We start from the raw sequence: 22,266 nt of genomic DNA, 5'->3' as shown, positions 1-22,266 counted from the left end.
GAGGTAGCTACAGGAACGTTCCGAGACACCAGTGTTTTAGCAGAACCTACTTTAATAAGCAGCAGCCCGTGGTGTGCGTTATGCCAGTTCCTCTACCGCCACCCCCGTTACCCGTGTGCTCAGGGCTCAGCCGAGGCGTTGGCTCTTGCCTCCGACAGCTCGCACGTGACAAACTTCCACGGTGGCGCCCAAGTGCTTCAGCTCGCTCAGCCAGACCATCTGCTTGGGGGACAGGCGGTCGTTGGGACCCTTCACCTCCACCAGCTACGAGACAGGGGGACGATTAGCCGTGTGCCTGCGGAGGGACTGGACCAGCATTAGCTCCCCCACGCTCATTAACTATTCTTTTATGGCTCTTACTTGCAAGAAACAGAATAGAGACGTAGCACAACAGAAGGGCCAGTGGGTGAAAGTTCAATCATAAAATAATGACTTTTCTGTAGTGAATATCCATGTGATGAAATAGCAGCTCAGCGATCCTCAGTGGCCGCCGGGCAGAGGAGCAACGGGCTGAGCTCCCCCCAGCAGGGAAATACGGTCTGTGTGGGCCGGCAGCCGGGAGGTTCCATAGCTAAGGGTAAGAGCAGCTGAGCACTGACTATACCTTAAAGTGATTGGTGTGCGTACGCCACACGACCAGGTCCGGGAGTCCCCCTCGGCAGTGGCGCAGATCCTTGGAAAGTCGTCTGAAAACACCGCTCAGAAACGATCCTCCAAGACAAGAGACGAGGCTCTGGAAGAGAAGCTTTGGCACTTGGCTGTTTGTTTCCCTGTACAGCCATTTCCCAGCCCTCACAGAGCGTCCTGGGGCCCAGCTCAGCTCTTTGTTTAGCCACATGGAACGCAGGTTCAGCGACTCTTTCCCTGCAGTGTTCCCGACGGCTGCTGCAGGAACAGTGACCGTACCAGAAAGGAGAAACAGAGCTTGGGACTAGGGAGAGCGGCACTGAAGCCTCCGCTCAATTCCTCCCTCCTACAATTCACGAACCGAGCACGCCGCAGCCGCGTGCAATACAAGGACGAGCCTGATCAACCCAGTGTCCCACCTGGACAACGGCTCCTTACCTGGGCTTGCTGGAGGGAAGCAAAACGCCCCCAGCTAACGAGCGCTGCTGCTTTTCCCTCCTGAGCCGTCCAGATGTCAGCGATCAACTCTGCCAGCGTCTCCGAGGATGCTGTGTGAAGCTGCTGGAGTCTGGCCTCAATGACATCCCTCCTGCTCTCATAGAAGCTGTCGGTGTATAAATCCAGGGGGAACGTCTGTATAAAAAAGTAAATACAGCTCTGAGGAGCTGCCGGCAAAGCAGCAATTCCACGAATGGCAATGCCCTGCTTCATGGTTTTCTTAAATCAACTGTGTCTGGGTGAATTTGTAGTCGAGATAACAGTTCCAAAACCTTTATTAAATAGGAAAAGATTTGTATTTTAACACCCAATACCAGGGCAACAAACGCTGGCCACACCTCAGCCTGCGCTGTGTTGGTTTTCACCCTCAACAGACAGAGCTACTGGGTCCCCTGACTCCCCCAGCAGTAATGTCCTAGTCAGGATTTGGGATCCGCAGCCCGGCTGCTGAGCTGCAGCGCGCAGCGGGAGGTGGGCGATTACTTACCAAGGAGCCAAATATCACAAATAATAGAGCCAAGCTGACAACACGACCTGTCTGAAAAGTCCCTCAGAATAAGAAGTCTGTCTAATCCCAAGTAAGATTTCAACACGGTTACAGAGTCAACAGCAATGGGTAAAGAAGTGAACTAAAGAAAGGCTTTCAAAACTACCTGATAGGCATTTCTGAAAACGTCAGGTACGTCATCCATGAAAATGATATCCCACATCAGAATCCCATACAGCGTCATAAAGGTCGAGCCTTCCCCGTGAATACCTAAAGGGCAAAATTCAATAAAACCAGAAACATTAATCTCTACAGCGCTCTCATATGAAGCGCTACCAAGTCACGGTGGTTCCAAACAGAGCTGTGCTCCGCTCAGGTTTATGTGGGGCTGAGGTCAGTGTGTACTGACATTACAGCATCACCTCGTAAATGTAGCTTAGTACTTCCAAAATTTGCTAATGCTTTCCCTTTCCAGGCTAGTGGCCCTCACATACAGTGCAGGATTAAATTACCATCCCCTGTCACGAATAAGGCTGACTGCGCTGACTTTAACCATTTCTAATATACACAATTTTTTAAAAAACTACACTAAAAAAGTAATAAAATAATAAAATGTGTCTTTATATAAATGTTTTATATTATCCATAGACATATAAACGTACACCTATATAGAGCTGTATCTATACCAGCATGTATATATTTATGCATACGTGTATGTGTATGTGCTGCACAAAGAAGTCACCAGAAGCCTGATGCCCGGCCAGTATACTGAAAATGCAATCCATTAATAACCTTTGGATAGATAAAAATTATGTAATGACACATACATAATTGTACATATTTATAGCATAAAATCTCATGATGTATGTAAATTGACACATGTTCCACGTTATTATATTATAGTATATGTGCTACATATACATGTATAAATTAGCTCATACGCATTATATCTCACCTGCTATGTATTGTCTTATATGCTGATTATAAATGTTCGGTATCACTATATAGTACAATATTGATGTTGAAACATAATATAGTAAAAACATAAGATATATATTTTTTATATAATTAGACCTTGCATACTGTATAATATTATTATAATATATGATGGTATTATATTTATCATCTATATTATATTTATGATGTGTTGTGGAATATTTATATAATATTATCTAAATTGTATTCAACAGACGTATGGACATATGCACATGTTATATATATTATGTCCTATATGTGCATACATCTATGTGACTGTACATCTATAAATCTGTTGGTATGAACATATATATGCACTATATACCGTGCCACTGCTCAGGTACCTGCATAGTAAAGGTGTTTCCTTATGCTCATATCTATATATATGGTCATATATATATATACACACACATATATATATATATGTACACACGTGTCCCTATGTTCACATATACATGTGTTCACACATGTGGGTGAGGGATCAAGTGGGGCCTTCAGCACAATTCTCCCAAATTCTAAATACTGTCACCTTCCCCTTTACCCTTTTCTGACACAGCCACTTTTTCTGCAACACTATTTGGGAACACGTCAATAAAAGAAAATTATGTTAAAATAAGTATTTTATATAAAATATAAATTTTGTTTTAAAAAATAACCCACTTACTTATCTTTTTGTATTTTGCTTTTTTCTGTAAAACAGACCTATATATTCTTATTTGTCAATGTCTTTTCACAGCACTTTTAAGTTGTAAAAATCAATTAACAACTACTAATAGAGCCGGAAGCCAAGCCTTTTCAAAAGAAGGCACCGAGCGTGTTGCTATGTTATACACTGTTTCCATGTTCATCTATTACCAAAAAGTCAGTGGAAGTTTACCTTTCCTTAATGCCACCCCCTTAGATGACCCTGCTAGCATTTTACCCCTAACAAATAAAGTAGCTGTTCATTAATAAGAAACTGGTCTGAGGAAATCAGCTGAAAATGGTCTATTAACCTAACTGCATAGTAAATTGGTTCTTTACTCCCACAGTTATTGTACAAAAAGAAGTTCCTGTTACCCTGATCAAAGCCATTCTGCCTGTAATGAGTTAACGCCAGCTCTTCAACCGAGCACATGACTGTGGAGACACCGACATCCTCGCCTCCTTCATCACCGGCATCCTCCATTAGAAATACAGACTTTCCCATTCCCGTCTGAGGACACATCTTTCCTTTAATCGTAACCTGAATGCATTAAAAGAACTTGTTACTTTCCTGCATCACAATTAAAAAGCTTTAGCCTATGTATTTGAATCTCTCCTAAAACACATTCCTCCTTTTCAGTTTCTTTAAAATCAGAACTGATTTCTTCCCAAAAATCAACTGAATAAGATTCAACCTGTCGTCCCCTTTCAAAGAGAAAACGAGGCTCTGCTCTGACTTTGCCCAGATAGAATTATCTTCGCAGCAGTAGGGAAAAGAATGAGTTAAAAAAACCCCATTCTAATATGATGTAAGCGCATCACATGGCATATTTGCACAGCATATACTCAGAGGGCATCACTCCCAAAGGTTACAAAAAAACCCTTGCATTTTTTGAGCCATTAATCAAATGCTGACAATGTGCTAAGGTTACTTTGACTTCTTCTTACACACAAAATGCCTGAAGACACGGGGCGATGCACTGATGTGACCACCCAATTCAGCACAGCAATGCAAACTAAATCAGTGCACAGCTGACTGACTTTGGCTACAAAGCCACCCATTTATTAAATAAGTAGAAATATTTGTTTACTTCCTACAGCACAACAAGTCGGAGGCTGTTGCAGAGCACATACCAACAGCCTCTCAGATTATTTTTTCTTGTCAGACCTCAAGCTGTTATTTCTCAGAAAACACCAGCAACTTTACTTACGTGTGTCACATCCTCCACAGCTACGACTGGCAGATCATGGAACAGGCACCTGAACTGCTTGCAGCTTGGCGAGTCCCTGATGCGTAGGGCCCGCTGGTAGAGAGCGAGGCGATGCCCGGTACGTACGAACGGGTCTGCCAGCCCCCGCCTGATGCAGTCGATGGCCTGGCAAAGAGCACGGTGACAAACAGTAACCTAGAGAGACCTGTGCGCATCTAGCTGTGCTTACGCAGTGCCAAAGACCAAGTGAGTTAAGTAGCACAATCATCAGAACATAAAAAACAGGGTGACCTTTCTTACTTATGCATTTAAGTTCTAACTAGCAAGAAATACTTTGCGCTAGTAGGCTTCTGGATTCAAATTTGCCCTAACACAGTAAAAACAAATTAGTCTCCATTTGTACTGATTAATATAAGATTAAGGAAGTCCAAGTTTTGCATAAGTGACCTGACATAAGGGATGGTTCTGAGTTGAATCAGTTTAATATTTTAAAGCCGGTTTCTTAACAGCATGTAATATGGAATCAGAAGGACCCTATCATTTGTGCAAGGATGCACATAGAGAGCAAATTTTAGACAATTAATTAATTAATTCAATTCATGGTTCTGACATATTCTCTTTTTGTGACTTGAGGAAGTCGCTTTGTCTTAATTTATGAATAAGGAACTCGGACTAGCTCTTCCTTTCTACAACTTCCAAGTCTGGAAAAAGCTTGATATAGCGCTATAAGATGCAGAGGAGACAACTACAGATGCTTTCCATTTAACAGACTTAGGAGAATTAAGACAACACAGAGTATAAGCATTTGAATCCCAATTCTCAATACCCTTAGTGAGGCAAGGAAGCAACAACAAGGGGAAAAACAAATCATTCTTTGCCTATTTTAAATAAGTCTACAACCGCTGCTGCTCATGGACTTGACTTAACGTTTTTTCAATCTCTATCTTTCATTGCCAAGTTAGTCAGGTATCTTAGCTGTGTCTAGATTGGTCTTCTTTGTCTTCTAGTTAAAAGATGATTTTCAGTTTGCCCATACTTCACTGTCACCTAAACAGTCCTACAGAGTTTCATTTTTGATCACTGACAATGTTTCTTCGCATTTGCATGTAACAGACGTGATCTCTCCATTTTCCTCCTATCCGGCTACCTGCCAGCTAATCACTTAGGACACTAACGACTGCTCCCCATGCACACGCTGTTTCTAAAAGTCTGAACTGCATCATTCAGACTTGAGACTGGCAGATTTATCCACTGCACAAACCTTGTGTTTGGCCTGTACAAACACACCCTACTGGCGCATGTGTCCTACTGAAAGGGAAGAGGGCAAAGTTTTAGCAAAAGGTTAAGATTAACCTACTGGAAAACCAGTCCAGATGTAGAAGGCAAGCTTTTCCCCACTGGCAACAGACAGCAAAAGATTTAATTATCTTTTTTTTTTTTGAAAACATTAAATACTCCTTCCAATCATGTTTGTTTGACTCAGTCCAGAACAGTTGGCTGCCTGATGACTCCATGCAATCCTTGCCACCAAACAGTGTTGTTCTGTGCAACAGAAACAAGCAGGCCAACCAAGGACGAGGGTACACTCAATATTCAGTTTCTTAGGAGAAAATGGTTGCCTGACCTTGGGATTCCTATCAATATTTGCATTTTTAGAAGGGCCTTCCCTGTTGTTCTTCTCATATGAAATGTTTTTTTTAAAATGTTTTCAGACAATGACTGCAGTGTTTCCAGCTTTACAGCACACAATTGTGAAGTTACCTTCTTAGTGTTTTTCAAGTGCTGGTGTAAATTCAGCGCTAGGCGATCCCACCATCGTCCTCTGCTGTCAGTACAGTACACGTTCTGAGACAGAAGAGTCTGCAACTCACGCACCGCTTCCTGCAGCAACCAGATTATGTATTAATTGAGCTAGAAAACCAGACTGAAGTTTCATTATATAATCATCTTCTCGCTTTCTCTTCTAATTACTGGGCACTATAAAACTTTGCCTCTGCAAAATTCAAAACCTATTTTTACTCCACAGCAACCAATGGATTCAGCTGCACAGGTGTATCTTAAAAATTCCAGAATACAGATGGTGTTATATGAGCTTTAAGGTTAGCTGCCAAATATACAATATTTTCGTCCTCTCTGCATGTATTCCTTACTGCATATGAAAAAGACCTGAGTATTATTTATTGCCTTTCTGCAGAGGCAAAACCTGTTCCAGAATAACGTGGTTTGCTTTAACATATAAGTCAGAGTCCTTTGGAGATGTTGGCTCCTAAGGTGAAGAGTCAAGGATTTCATAGACTTTTCTTCCAAAATTGTCTTATTTAAAAGCAATAACCAAGCCTAGCAAAACACAGACATCCTTAAATAACAAAACAGCGTCTCAGCAACAGTCTCATGCTATATTACATATGATAAATCTCCAAAGCATAAACAGAAATCAAAACAATTCCAAACTTTCTAAAGCAGCAAGAAAGGGCTCTTTTTCCTTAAAAGCAATCTGTTAAAAGAAAAGTAGCAAGTCCTGGAAAACATTTCCTAGCCCATCAGAAATGCAAATTGATGTACAATGCTACATTTAACATATATTCCTATTCACTTTACCACGCTTACCTTATACATGTGAAGTCTCTGCAAAATCTCAACACCTTGGGAAAGGATTCTTGTATACACCCAGCCAACTGTGAAACGTCGCAGATACTCAGGTAAAACTCTGTGATAGCTGAAAGATAAGAGCAGCTCAGATCAGTTTAATGATGACAATTTAAATTCCTACATTCTCTTACCAAGAATACAGTTATACTCAAAGCATTTACAAAAATCAAACTGATATGTATATTGAACTGAGTATTCCAGGTGAGTCAAGAACTCAAAGGTAAGAAAATAGTTCAGCTGAGGCAGCAGACGCAAGCTGCATTTGCACAGCATATTTTGGTTTCAACAGCAATGAAAATAGTAAGTTTTACGTCGGGTGTAAAACAATAATTTATTACAATATGTTTTGTTTCTGCCAACTTGTTTTCGTCAGTCAGAAGGTTAACTTTCAAAACGCAGCTGAACAAAAGAAAAAAGCTACAACAGGCATTTCCTGCTATAAAAGACAACTAACATCTTTTGGGTAGGTGCCTCTATGTCTCAGGACAAAGTCTTTTGAATGTCTAATTGAAATCAAAACAGATTTTTCCACTGCCTTCCGTGTGAAATGGAACAGACCTCCAAATGACTCTCTATGAATATTATTTTAACTGAGTTGCTATGAAAATGCCTAATGCAAGGCTTTAACTTTTACTGCATCATTAAGCCAGAAAACAAAATAATTGAAAAAAAAAACTGACAAAGGATGCTTCAAAACCAACACATATTATTTCAGTTCTCAGATCTTTAGTAACCTTTCCCTCATGACATCCACCTGGAAGCTTGAAGAGACAAACAATCCAGTACATTTTCCCATACTGCTTGCAACTTCGTTTGGTTCAGAGAATTTTAAATTCTGCTTATTGCTATTTGTCTAAAAATCATATAATAAACTATGACAAGGAAAAAAATGAGGCTCTTATTCTCCTACACTGGTGCATAAAACAGAAATGTTTTAGTTCTTTATTCATGCCTACCAATTCATCCCTGAGGTTTTATTATTTAAAAGGTAAACAAACCAGCAGGAAATTCAGAAGTTTTCAAGAACATTAAAGCTTCTACATTTATCAGGCTTAAATAATATCACCAGACTCTCACAAAAGGAGAGTCTCTCTCACTTAACAGTCTCAAATGAACACTAGGTTAGTTTTCAGTTTAGTACCTCAAAGAGGGGTGATTTTTCAGTTCACTCCAGGTTTCTTTAGCGCACATATACAGATGATGAGCTTCCTCCCAGTTCCCATTCACCATTGCAGTGGCTGTATCATTCGACAGATGAGCAGCAGTTGCATATCTAAGGGAGAAAAAACAGTCATCATAGAATGGTTTGGATCGCAAAGGACCTCCAAAGCCCATCCAGTTCCACCCCACCATGGGCAGGGAAACCTCCCACTGGATCAGGGGCTCCAAGCCCCATCCAACCTGGCCTTGAACCCCTCCAGGGATGGGGCAGCCACGACTTCCCTGGGCAACCTGGGCCAGGGCCTCCCCACCCTCAGCATGAAGAAATTCTCTGTAATGTTTCATCTAAATCTTCCCTCTTCCAATTTAAAGCCATTCCCCTGTGTCCCATCATTCCATGCCCTTATATAAAGTCCCCTCCTAGCTTGCTTACAGGCCCCCCCTTAAGGTCTCCTCAGAGCCTTCTCTTCTCCAGGCTGAACAACCCCAACTCTCTCAGTCTGGCCTCATACGGGAGGTGTTCCTGCCCTCAGATCATCTTTGTAGCTTCCTCTAGACCCATTCCAACAGCTCCAAATCCTTCTTATGTTAGGAGTAACAGCTGTATTAATTCATCTCAGAAAGCATTTAGTTAAATGAAATAAATTTCTCCATAAAATAGCTTTTAAAAACTCCCAGTCTCCAAATACATTGAACCATGCCGCCAGCTTTATTCATAATCTTGTAGGATAATTAGATTCTACACTAGCAGAGTTTAGGTTTTAAATTACTTGGAAACCAGAAAACTTGTTTATTGTTTTGTGCGGAGTTCATTCTAATAATCACCACAGCAATCATAAAGCAAATAAATCCCCTATTTTGGTTCAAAATGGAAGCCACTGTAAATTACAAATCCTACTTGGATACAAAAATGCATTTAAAATCATTGCAACAGTGCACTTCTACCCACTTACATCAGGAGTTCTACATGACGAATTCTTACTTGCCCACGTAAGTATTGCAGTAAAGCCTTTCTAGAAATAAAACGACTTCCAAACTGTTAAAAATCCTTCTTACCTGATGAGATCTTCTCTGTCCTGGAAGACCTGTGTTTTCCTATTTACAGTGTAACTGGGGAACACCATACGCCTCATGTTTACCATAAGGAGTGTGGAGAGCTGGCCTTGACCAGCACTGCCAGCTTCTTCATCCTCCAGTGACTCAGACAGTGAAAATAGCAGCAGAATTCGAGAAAAGACAGCCCGAGGGCCTTTACAGACCCTGACAGATTTTCCAGCCAGGTCCTTCACCCTGGAAGGACAAGTAAAATTATTATAATAAACAGTTTTTAACCTCACTTATAAAAATTCAAATACACCGAATGAAGTAAGAGAATAATTTCATTTTCAAGCCAATTAATGTGTAAACTTGATTTTCCTTAAAAGAAGCAGCTTGAAAAACTATACACTGCATGTAACCTCTAGTGAAAAGCCAAAGAAATAACATTAACTAATGAAAAGTTCAAGGGCCACACTTGAAGCAGAACAGAATTGGAACTAACTACCCTTTGGGTGCAGCTGCTCCTGCTGCTAAGCCAGGCAGCACTAACAAGCAACAACATGCAGCTTGCTCTTAAGGCAACGTTTGTAGACCACAGTCTGAGCTCCCTTGCTTTAGGCATCTCCATTCACACATCTTCATCCCGCCTTTTCACAGAAGACAAGATTTCTGTTATGTGTCTACAGGACAGAACAGATGTAAAACAGGATTTTCTCTGATCTCACAGGGTAACTAAGATTTCAGCTGTCAACCGAAACAGAGCACTGCATCCCCAAACTTGATGTGGCCAAGCAAGAAACTATCAGCCTCTCTTCCTGGAGCAGGGAGTAAGCCAGCACCAAGGACTTCCTTTGGAATGTAACTAATTTTCCCAGGTTGCTTTCCATTTCCTGAACAAATCTTTTTCTAGCCTTCCTTTGTATAGTTTAAGCCAATCATCTGAAAGAGCATGACATACTTTATTAAAAAAAATCCTATATTTATCCTTGCTTGACCCACTGTGAATCAGAATTTAATGCTTTCCTTTTTCATTCATAAATTTACTAATTATTCTCTTCAGAAGGCATCTAGATTGAGTCCTTCAAAGTACAACTTACATTCAACTACAAAAGTTAAGTAGAAACAGAGTTACCTTTTTAAAATCACTGTCCTGATACCAGTCTGACTGCAGCTGAAGACTGAACGTTGTTTTGCCAACTTCAAGAAATCATCCATAAGTTGCTGTTTCTGAGCATTTGGGTTTGGCAAGTGAAAGATCTTTGCCAATGTTTTCAGCTCAGGGGCTGAAAGCAAATCTAATCCTTCACACAGGTCTTCCAGTTCAGATTCTAAAAGTAAAATGATCCAAATATGTTCAATATATGTTATACACATACACTCAAGCAACAGCTGAAATCTCAGTATTAATGCTGGCCATACCTGTTTGCAGAAATCTGGCTTCAGCCAGTTCTTCAATCATTGGTGACAAATCTGTACCTATCTCTCCATACTCTATTTTGTTCACCTTTAACCAGTTCAGCTTGCGTTGAAAAAGTCTCACGTATAACTTCTGGCCACCAACTGCAAATTTTATTTAAAGCAGGGAAGGATAAAAATAAAATTAAATTCTAAAACAGTACTATGCATAATCACTACCTTACCTAGAAAAATTCCTTTAATCCTCTGAAACACATTTTAAACCTGTCTGTGTTTAATGAGCAGGCTTGGTACAACAGCAGAACTTACCTTTCCAAGTAGTTGTTGCTTATTAGAATCTTTAAGTTTTGTAGGTAGAAAATGAATACAATGCATTTTGTAGGTAGTGAACATCACTAAAATACATTTTGGACATGCTCGCCCTTTAAGAAATAATTTTTTTCTAGGAAAAGACTTCACTTTCCAAACTCTGCATATTGTGATGTTAAAGAGGTCTTTTTGCTTTTTTTAACACTCATCCAATAACCAACTACTTGAGGTTGCGACAAGAGAAGCTGTAATATGACAATTTCATAATCACAGAATACCTTCAGATTCTTATTTTTCCGAATACAAGCTTAATTTTACAAATACAGCTACTGAAAAGGAGGAAAAAAACCCATTGATTTTTATCAGGGAAATGGTCTCCTAAATTACCTCTTAAAAATACTTTTAAAACACTAAAAATGTTTAAATTCAATAAAATAAGCTTATTAAATCTTAGCTGAGAATAGTCTAGCTATTGTTACTGCATTCAGCACACTTTTCAGTACTTCATTCATCCCTCATGAACTTCTAATTTTTTTATCACTATTTGCCGCTGCTTCATTGAAACGGATCATTAATAAAAAGAGACACTGAAACATTACCAGACCTAGATATATTTAAGAAATGGCAGCCAACTTTCACATGCTTATTTATTTAACGATTCTCACGCCCTTAGAAAGACTTTTTCAACCTTTTTTTTAATAAGATGTTCCCAGGATCAATTCACTGAGAGAACTACATTCAGATGTATAAGTTTGTCATTTTCTCCTAGTCTCTCACTGGCCTTGAGAGAAATTTCACATAACTGCTAATCACTACGTAACAGTTCTTTCTACAATAGGTAATGTGAAAATACATTTTTAAAAAAATACCTGATAACTTGCAGAACTTGGCTATAACATTCATATCTTGCTCATCAAAGAGTCTGACATCGTCTTCGTTCTCCAAGACTGCTCGCAGCACCACCAAAAAATTCTGGAGGTAATATGGGTGCCCAGGAGAGCTGGGTGACGAGCTAACCTCATTTATTTTGTCTAAAATGTCCCCAATAGAATTTTTAAATTCTACCTTTTCAACAGTTTCCAACAAAACATGATCCATCTCATCTTCAAAGTCTTCATAAACTTCCACAGGAAGCACACGTACGTCGCCCTTGCTAGAGCAATTTTGTGTACCACAGCTCGCTTCCGTCTTAGAAGAAGGAATAACCTCAGCATGAGGCTGAGTCTCCACTTCCAAACTACTGGTCAGCTCTGCTGAAGCATTAATGGCTCCGTGTGTTTCAAATATATCAGGACTAAGAATTACACCTTCAGATTCTGTTTTGCTGCTTGTACCGCCTGGTAACTTTTTCACATTAACGTTATCAGCTGGCAAAGACACCTGAACAATACCTGCAAGTCCTTCTCCACTACATTTGTTTACGTCTTCTTGAAACTCAGATTCATCATTTGAAAAATTTTGCTCCTGACCCTCTCTCTGAGGAAGTTGATTTTCTTTCTGAGAACTATGCCCAGCATAAATCTCATCATCATTCTGTGCTGCAGCACTTGTGCACGCATCATGAAGAGCTGGAGGTGAAGAGTTGATCTCTTTATATGTGATCTGTTTTCTTCCCTGGATATGACGTCTTCTGGACAGTTTAGATGACAAGCTTCCCAAAGAGACTATTTTAACTGTCTGAGCCTGAGGTTCATCGTTAGCAATACAGATTGAGCTATTATTGCTAAAATAAGGACTAACCTGCTGTCCTCCACTCCCTTCTGTTGTCAATAAACTGCTTTTGGAAGGACTTGTTTCTATATTTAAAAGCTTTTTTGAAAAATACGAGCTGGAAGTACTGTTCAAGCTTGCAGCAGGGGGACTGTCATTCCTAGAAGAGCCGAGTGTTGAGCTGACGCCGCCAATCTCACCATGGTTTCTCTGACAAGTTTCATCTATGTGTTCATTTATTCTGCATCTTGGCAGCATTTGCCCACACATGGGACAGGTAATTTTGGCAGGGGGAGCATTGTTGAAAAAGGAAGTAATAGAGGAGGATGCTGAAGGTACAGATGGTGTTCCTTTACCTTCCACTTTTTTTGTTGTTTCTTTTTTTTTCTTATTTTTACCAAGTGACAAACTTATTCGGGGTCTTTTAATTTCTGAAGTCCTTGCTTCTGCCATTACGAACCTTCAAAGCATTTACATGGCACAGGCAACTTCACTCAGGTCACGTTTCCTTATTCTGTAATACGTAAAAGGGAAAAAAGGCTTCTTCTGGCCTTGCATTTTCCATCTGTAATCCTCAGACATGCCTTGAAGGGGAAAAAAAACAAAACGATATTGGATGAAAGACCTCCTAAGGTACCAAATGCAAAAAGGAGCAGGGAGAAGGAAAAAAAAAAACAAAAGTGGGAAAATTCAAGTGACCTGGTGACTGCTTAAAAGGAGGTGACCCGTTCCAAGCACCTGGGACTGTCGGGGCTCACCCTCCCGCCTGGCTCCCCTCACGCACCAGCCCTGCAGCCCTGGGGATAGAAGCACTTACTAGTACAAAAAGTGCTGTGCTCTGATTTAAGCTAAAGTAAAGTTTCATCTAAGTAATGGCGGTTCTTGAAAATTAGACAGAATGTCTCTCTGACAGCATGTTTCCCAGACATGGATCGTTCTCTGGGGATGAGAACGCCCCGTGTCCAGCCTGGTCTGTGCTGAGCAGGTGTCTCTCCTGCAACCCCCTCTGCCTGCAGCCTCTCCCCAACCCCAAGGCGAGGGCAGGGCTGGGGCCAGCTCCCCATTAGCAAGAGTTTTGACTGTTGGAAAGTTCATAAGAGCATTGAATCACAGAATCATCAGGCTGGAAAAGATTTCCGAGATAATCAAGTCCGACCATACCTGCCTAAGCTTTCTGGGAGGATTGATCCCGTGCCTGTCAGGGGGAAGCTCTCCTGCCCCAGCTCCTGCCCGGCCACACACGATCGATGGGGATCGCTCCTCGCACTGCCCAGCCCCGAGGAAGGGCACTCGGTTTCTAAACCTCCAAATCGAGTCCTGCAGAGCGGATTCGCCACATTTTCGGTGCCAGCGGCGCCCCCCTCACGGCGCGGCCTCTCCCGCCCCTCACGGCTCCATCTCCCCCCTCACGGCCCGGACCCCTCAGCGCAGCACACGCCGCCAGGCCAGAGCAATGCACCGCCGCATCGCCGATGGCGGCGCGCGGGCCTGGCGAGGGGAGCGCCGAGCTGATCGAACTGCCCCCCCCGTTCCCCTCCTCGAGTCTCGCCGCTCCCTCGAGGGGCACCAGCTGCAGTTTGGGGGGTTTGTTTTTGCTGCTCAGCCAAAGAAAGAGCAAAGACACCGAAATATTTCCACCTTGAGAAATATTCTTTGCAAGACACCACACACTTAGGCCGACTAACGCCTCTGAAAGGCTTTGTGTGTCCCCCCAAGTCGCTTCCAAAAGGTAATTTCCAGTTTATACTTACTGCCAGGGCCCAGCTTAAGCCTTTGAACAAGTCAGATCTCCCTGCGATACAGCCACAAACCCCACAGACTGAACACAGCAGGTGGCCGAAGCACAAGCACTAAGCATTCCATGCGGGTGTGCGTCTGCCTAGGGCAAGCAGCTTGCTTTTGGGAACAAAAATACAAAAGCAGAGTCCTACGGTAGGGAAAAAAAGGAAGCAAAAGCTAAATAGAAGTGTCTTTCCATCACCTTAGAAGTTAGAGCATTTTACAGACAGACACATGAAAACTCTTACTCAAATTCAGCATTGGTGTAGGAATGTTTTAATATATACAAGATGCAACATATATAAAGAGGTAAATTACAATTTCAGTTTTTGAACAGAGAGCGTTTTCTGCTTCTTCTGTTTCTTCTTCAATTTGTCTGCATCCTTGATTTGCATTTTCACTTGATCTTGTAGCTGAGAGAAAAAGGCCTGAGATGATTTCAAGGCCTTGTCTTTACCTTCATCCTGTCAAGGGATGAGACATTTGTTTTAACCAAGACAAATGTAAACAATACCATCCTACTGCTTAGGAGTTACTCACATGTAATGGTATTTGACTTAAAAAATAAAAACAAACTGATAATTGATTTTCTAAGTAGATTTTCCACTGCATTCTTATCTCACTCCTGCTACCTGAAGAAATAGCAGAGCACATTCCTTTTCTCATTAGCCATTAGCACGGTAGGTAAGAACAGGCATCAAGAATATTTTTTTCATAACTAAAGCTTGTTGCTTACAAGTTGAAATACATTTCATACTCTGAATCAGCTTCTAAAGGTTCCGACAAACATTTAGATATTGCTTTAATTATGAATTAATCCTAACATCTACATAAATACGCATTATAAACACGGGAGTCTCTGAAAAGTGCAACCAGAGCTGTATTTTTTCAGGCCTTTATACTGACATCATGCTGTTAGAATATTCAGCAAAATCAGCACTAAAAAGGCATTCAACGCTACTCTGCATGAGACAAAGCATGGAATAGAACAGTGCCTCCAAAACTGAGGTTCAAAAGAATACAGGAGAAATTAAGGCCTGGGAGCAGTGCGGGAGGAAAAAGGAAATTTTAAGAAAAAGTACGTATCTACCCTTTCCTCCCTAGCTAAACATTATCTATCCTTGAGATTTTAATATTCTTTAGCTGGCAAGCTAAACGCTTTACAGAACTAGTTAACAGAGCCTTACCTTGAGCAGAGATGCTTTGCCTTCTTTTGTAAGTCTTTTTAATTTTGCTTCTGCAGCTTTTTTGCTAAGTTTTGTGCCTTGTTCTGGTTTCATCTTTTCAAGAAGCTTTTGACGTTTCTCTTTTTCTATTCGCTTCATACGTTTACGAAGCTTTTCCTTTCTTCGTTCTCGCTTTTTGTCTGTGGGAGTCTTTTCTGCATCTGCTTTTACATCACCAGCTTTGTTCTTCTCCTAAAGAGAACAAGATCTCGAGCTCCGTAAGCGTGCAAAAGGAAAGACTCACTTCACAGTACTCAAAGCTGTCTTAGTTTTTCCATTATTTCAAGCGTTTAGCCAGCTCAGGGTGATGCCGTGCTAAGGGAGAGGCCAAAAACTGGCAAAAGCTGGGAAGAGAGCTTTGTACAATTGTCAAGGACACGCTAATTGCTCTTCCCTATTACCATCTAGCTTTCCCCTTCCAAATATCCATATCGTAAGTTGGAAAAATAATTACCATCATAATAGTAAAACCAAATAAAGTTAATTCTTCCCTTCCTTCTTTCTTTGTTTTCCAAACAAAACAAAAGGACATACACACCCCCCAAAAGCCAACAACATCCAACACTACAATGCTAGGCAAGAAGGTCCAGAAGGTGAGGAACCCAAGGTGGGAGGGGTAGAACTCTCCCACTGATCTGGCAGCCCGCGCACCCTTCTATCAACAACACAGATCCTCTCCAAACCCTTACAGGATTTTTATTTATATTTACCTTGATCTCCTCTGGTGCCAAGAGAGCAGCATCACTAACAGCAACAGGCGCTACTTCTTCCATACTTATAGCTGGAAGGTTCGAAACGATTTTCACTTCTGGCACAGGCTAGAAATAAAGAAATACATTCAGGACTGAGCGCAACATCTCCTTGCAGCTTAGAGCTAACTGAAGATACTAAATATTTGCTTTTGTTTAGGGACAAATATAGTTAATTTAATATGAAATAAGAACGAGCTCAGTAACACTCAATGTTTACTTTACTTTCCATTTCCCAAATATATTTTGAAGTACCCGGTTTCAGAGACAGGGGAAAAAAACCCAGCTTTAGGAAACTTGTGTACTTACTGGTTTGGGCGTGAAGTGGAAGTTAGAAAGTGCATCCAGCTGCAGGAAGAGTGAATCCATCATTTCCTGAATTTCTTTGTGTTCAGGATTTTCTTCCTCTTCGGTCTTTTGCTGCATTAATACACAACGTTACTGCAACAGCGTTCATAAAGCTACTTTGCTTTACCAAGACCAGTAACACACCACGATATACAGTTCGGAGCCATCTCACTGGTGAACAGTCAGAGAAAGATTGAAGTTCCACTAAGCTGAAAGCAGAGCTAGCAGCGTACAAATGAAGATATGAGGTTATGTGATGTGAACTACAAACTGAAAGGAAAGGCACTGCTTAGGTTACCTGGTGAAGTTTCATGTATTCTTGTTCATAGATCTCAGCGAGACTCAATTTACTCTTTTCATGATCCAGAGTGATATGTTTCTTGTATTCAAAAGCCTCCTCTTGTGGTTTTTCTTTTGGTACCACATCATCCCATGCCTGAGAAAGCCATAAATTAATGACAAAATGCAACCACAGTCAAATATCACGTGCTACAGCTCATTTAGAACATTTTCAATATAACTTATCTGACACATTAACTTGGTTATGCATGTGGCTTCCCAGAAACTCATTAAGTATCACACTTTCATTTGGAAGAAAAGTAATAGAAGACTTAAAGCTCTAGCTTGTGTGCGTATTTTTAGCGGATCACGGCAAAAACTCTGTAAAAAACGTGTAATTTTGTTAAATATATTTAATACCCTCCCCCATATGTACAATTTTCTTCTATTCAACTAACAACAAGCCTCAATAAGCTGTGGGATAAAAATTTTCTGTCAGTGGCTTCTAAGAAAAACAAAGTAAATGGCTGAGATTTGGTTAGTATTCAGAATGCTCAGAGCGCTACTGTTACAGCAACAGGCAAAATTTGGACTGATATTATATTCCAAAAGTGCACCAAAACCTCGCATTTAAGAAGCATATAAAGACAGAGCTCCTTATAAACCTAGAGACATTGACCAAGGCAAAACAATAAAACAATCAGTTGCAGAAATTAAGATAACTCTACACCTCAAGCTCAAACCTGGAATGTGCCCTGTGAATCAAGTCTATGAACAACACGGGGAGGAACAAGATAATACTAACCTCATCCAATATTCTCTGTTTAATGATATCTTCAAGCTGAAAAGTAGTTTCTTCTGTGATCACAGGTGCTGAGAGGAGAAAGAGAAGAATTTGAAGATTAACATTTCTCCAGCAAGAAATATGTTTTGTTGAATGACAAAAAAAAACACAGAAAAAGAAAGGCCTCAACCAAAGTATAGTAATGCAAGGTGAAGTAGTAACATTTTCCTCTCTCTGGGAGAGACCAATAGTATTACGTAAGGCTTGCGAATGACTAAATTTGCCACCGAATTAACGAACTTTCAGTTAAATTAAAAATTAACAAAAAAACTTATAGCTTCCACTATGAAAACGCATGAACTCAAGAAGGCACCAAGAAGTTTAACTCATTGTTTTGTTATCCTGCTCTTGAATCACAGGTGTTTTCAGGAAGGTCAAAGGGAAGAAAACCCACGAGGGACGCAACACGCTTTCAGAAACCCTCCCTCGCTGCTTACCCATTCGGACTGCGTGGTCAAAGAGCACAGTTTCCTCCAAAAGGCTGTTTTCAGGTCGTTTTTGCGCAGTCACTTCTCCTTTAAGCTGCCAAGGTTTCTCTTCTAACAGCTGTTCTTCTAAACTTTGTATTTTTTTACTCATCTGAAAAAACAAAGTTTCTCAAGAAGTTTAAAAAAATAGAGCTCAAAAGTAAACTCAAGACAACATATTAACAGTTATTTCAGGTACTTCTAACTCCTCCTCACATAAAGATGAGGGAATATATGAGTGCATACATCTCTGATGAACATAAGCCACTTTTTTCCTCCCAATTTGCAAACAGCCTCTTCATATTTGCCAGACTCTAAACAAATTACACAATCATTAAAAAAATATATAACCATATTGTACACCATTTCGAAGTAGCAAAATCAAAAAGATACCTTTTCCTGTCTCTTCTCAAAAGATGACTTTGTTTCACTGGGATTGATGCCCTTCTCTAACGGCATATCAGTAACATCTTCTGTTTCACTGTCATCTGGCAAACTAAAAGTGACTTTTTTAGAGGCTTCTTTACTTCTCATATCCTCCATCATCATTTCATTCATATCCTCAAACCTGTAACATTAAAATTTAACATCCAGTAAAGGTTGAAAAGCATCTGTAAGTTTTTAAATGAAGCTATTTCAGCTATTAGACATTTACCTGTTACAACTAATCCACAGTTAAGAAATACAATAGGCTTTCATTGACATTTTAACTGCAGAAAACACATATACGTACTCGGACATGCTTTCACCATTCTCCTCTTCAATAGCACTGTCTGCTTCCTCTTCCTGATCATCTTCAATATCATTAGCTACTAAATCATTGTCATCAACCGGATCAAAGAAATCTTTGTATGTCAAGTCTCTAGAACTTTTAATTGGCTAAAAAGAGAAGGGGGGGGGAAACAAACCAGACATAAAAGTCAAATCAAAACTGTTCGACTGACAGAAGTCTATGGGTACCTTTTAAAGCCTCTTAACAGCTGGGATATAGCACTACTTTTGTAACAGTAATTCAGTTTACCGAAGCATTAAGCTGTGATAGGGCATCTTAGTAAAACTTCTCTCTTTTGTGAGTATTTAAAATATTCTACCACTTAAATGCATCTCCAATTTCAACAAATAGAGCAGAGTGGTAGATTTTCTCAATTGCTGCCTGGAATGCATACATACTCCCTTATATCCTGGACATAGTTATTAATTGCCAGTGGGAATCACTAGGAATATGAAATAGTCAAACATTTATTTTTTTGAAACAAGCACACAGCAACTTAAGCTCAATCCCAGTTCCAAAGTCAGCTCCCTGAAAAAAAGCTGCCAGAAGCCCTTTGCTCTGCATCAGTCACCTTCACCGAGTGACATCTTTTTCATTTACTGGGCCACCTATTCTGCAAGGTCACTTATTTCTTATATTATCTTTTCCTTTATTCCTGCAAAAACCTGAGACCTATCTAAAGAGAGACTGGAATAATGGGATGGTATGTTCTTCCACACTAGGACTTTTGTTACCAAATATTCATGTCAAATTTACTATTAAACTAAAGCTTCAGAAGTAATCATTAACCATCTAATCAAATTTAACTTCGTAGCTTCTACTCAGAGTTCAACAATTTATAGTCACCCTAATGGATAAAATATCTCTATTAAAAGGAAAAGAGAGATCAGAAAATGAATTTACTGATATTCTTTCTTTGACTTCGGCTTCTTCAGACTCTTCTTCCTCATCATCCGAGATGATGTCTTCAAAATAATTAATATCATCTTCCTCCTCCCCGTTTTCCTTTTCTGCTTGTTCTAGAAAAGCTTCCATATCAGCCAGCTTGAAAAACTTGTCATCCACTATAGATTTTCTTCCTGTTTTCTTCAATGTGGTTTCCTTGGCTGTTTTAGTTTGTTGCTCCAGTGCTTCAATATCAAAGTCAATATCAGAATCCTCATCACTGTGTTTCTGCACTACACTTTTTTTTCGGTTTTTTTGCTTCTCTTCAGCTTTAGTTTTATCTTTTGTATGAACATTCTCCTGTTCAGCTCCTGCTTCCATCATGTTGTCATCCAATTCCTGGTCAGTGCTGGTCTCTGCATCTGAACCATCCTCTTCCTGGTCTGAGAGAAGGCAAAGATCTTCATCCTTGGCATCCCTTTCAATAGATTTCTTGAAGAAATCAAGCACTGCATCATTCTGGAGCTCTAGTTGTTGCCAAATCTGTTCTTCGTCAAAATTTTCTATTACCAGCTCATTTAGAGGACTCCCATGAACTATATTACTTCCCAGAGTTCTATTCAAATCATAGAGAGTCTTTGTCAATGCTCTGAAGTCAGCAGCCAATCCATCTTGCACACTAAAAACAGGAAAAAAATAAAGAGCATTAAAAAGTACGACAGTTAATATTTTTTATGTTCTATTTTGCAGAGCTTACAAGCTCTCACTCATTTTACACCTCCCATTCAGTTAATCACATGTCACACCCCAGCTTGTTTCTTATCTGTTTAGGTATTTTCGTGCTACAGAACAGCACTTCTCAAAAACTATTGCTACTGCTTAACCTGGAGTACTACTACTAAGTCTTCTTAGTAGTATCTTGCTGATACAAGTAGTTACTACATGGGATAGTACGATTTAAGTTTCATCTAGGCAATTGTAATTTTTCAAAGCTGGACAGAACGTCCCTCTGACAGCACATATTTTTTCACTGCTTTCCCAGACACGATTCATTCTCCGGAGATGAGAACTCCCTGTGTCCAGCCTGGTCTGGGCCGAGCAGGTGTCCCTCCTGCAGCCCCTCTGCCTGCAGCCTCTCCCCATGCCCGAGGCGAGGGCAGGGCTGGGGCCAGCTTCCAATTAGCAAGAGTTCTGACCGTTGGGAAGGTCATAAGAACGTTAAAATGAGTTCTTGGAGAGGAATAGAATGAGATGTCTGGGAGGCTCGATCTCTCCGGTCCCAGCTCCTGTCTGGCCACACACGATCGATGGGGATCGCTCCTCGTGTTGCCCAGCCCTGAGGAAGGGCGCTCGCTTTCTAAACCTCCAAAGCGAGGCGTACAGAGGGGATTTGCCGCATTTTCGGGTGTCACCGCTGCCCGACGGGGAAGCGCCCCTCCCCGCCCCCCCGGGAGCCCCGCGGTACCTGAGGAAGCGCTCGGGACGCGCCGCGGCGGCTCCCGCCGCCCTGAGCGCCGCCTCCAGCCCCTTCACCGCCGCCATCTTCCCGCGTGGAGCAGCGCGCCACCGCCCCCCCGGCAACGACGCGGCGGTCCGGGCGGCTCCCGCGGCCGCAGCAGAGGTTCCGGCACACAAGGGTTCCGCACGCAGGAGGTTCCGCATATAGCGGGCTCAGGCAGACAGAGGTTCTACACATAAAGGGCTCGGGCACGTAGGGGTTCCGCACACAAGGGTTCCGGCGCACAGGGATTCATCTGCTGATCCGCCCCTTGGAAGAGCGTGGGATGCTCATCAGTGCTGGAAAACCTACTCTAAATATAGCAAAGCTACAGTCATCTGACTGTGCATTTTTGTCTCTTTGACCTACATACAAGGGCTATTTTGGAGCCACAAGTTTCCAGCTGGTGCCATGAGCAAACTGCCAGTCTGGTGTGTCCAAGCTGCAGCTGTCGGGGCACATGCCGTGATGCCCAGTGTTCAGCTGCTTTGCTGTGTGACATCCTATGGCACGGAAAACGCTGGCAAGTAAAGCTCCCTAAGACAGGGAGTTTACCCAGAGCAGGGGTGGCTGCCCCATACCCAGACGGGTTCAAGGCCAGGTTGGATGGAGCTTTGAGCCCCTGATCCAGTGGGAGGTGTCCCTGCCCACAGC

General features: G+C 41.3%; 2 protein-coding genes across 3 annotated transcripts; both read right to left on the bottom strand.

Annotated features, from left to right (window-relative positions):
- Nucleotides 1–32: 32 nt before the first annotated feature.
- FAN1 (FANCD2 and FANCI associated nuclease 1) lies at nt 33–14,107 on the bottom strand. Of its 2 annotated transcripts, none has more exons than XM_069866457.1 (14): nt 13,927–14,106; nt 11,925–13,349; nt 10,750–10,890; nt 10,463–10,658; nt 9,349–9,582; nt 8,273–8,404; nt 7,090–7,198; nt 6,244–6,363; nt 4,483–4,647; nt 3,647–3,812; nt 1,779–1,882; nt 1,066–1,260; nt 605–733; nt 33–264 (listed from the first exon to the last, which is right to left on the bottom strand). In XM_069866457.1, exons 2-14 carry the CDS (start codon nt 13,216–13,218, stop codon nt 127–129), a joined length of 3,123 nt encoding a protein of 1,040 aa, XP_069722558.1. In that variant the 5' UTR covers nt 13,219–13,349; nt 13,927–14,106; the 3' UTR covers nt 33–126. The 2 variants fall into 2 exon arrangements, with proteins under 2 accessions (XP_069722558.1, XP_069722559.1); XM_069866458.1 differs by having other exon boundaries at nt 210–295; nt 13,927–14,107.
- Nucleotides 14,108–14,803: 696 nt separating this feature from the next.
- Nucleotides 14,804–21,714, bottom strand: MPHOSPH10 (M-phase phosphoprotein 10). Its single transcript, XM_069866467.1, has 11 exons — nt 21,580–21,714; nt 20,133–20,793; nt 19,191–19,336; nt 18,851–19,025; nt 18,428–18,569; nt 17,952–18,019; nt 17,166–17,303; nt 16,829–16,939; nt 16,481–16,588; nt 15,732–15,962; nt 14,804–15,008 (listed from the first exon to the last, which is right to left on the bottom strand). Exons 1-11 carry the CDS (start codon nt 21,654–21,656, stop codon nt 14,859–14,861), a joined length of 2,007 nt encoding a protein of 668 aa, XP_069722568.1. The 5' UTR covers nt 21,657–21,714; the 3' UTR covers nt 14,804–14,858.
- Nucleotides 21,715–22,266: the final 552 nt, after the last annotated feature.

The sequence above is a fragment of the Phaenicophaeus curvirostris genome, chromosome 12 (genome assembly GCF_032191515.1).
Source record: "Phaenicophaeus curvirostris isolate KB17595 chromosome 12, BPBGC_Pcur_1.0, whole genome shotgun sequence".
Classification (NCBI taxonomy): Eukaryota; Metazoa; Chordata; class Aves; order Cuculiformes; family Cuculidae; genus Phaenicophaeus; species Phaenicophaeus curvirostris.
The sequence above is the reverse complement of the archived record's forward strand: the minus strand, read 5'-3'. Positions and strand labels throughout refer to the sequence as shown.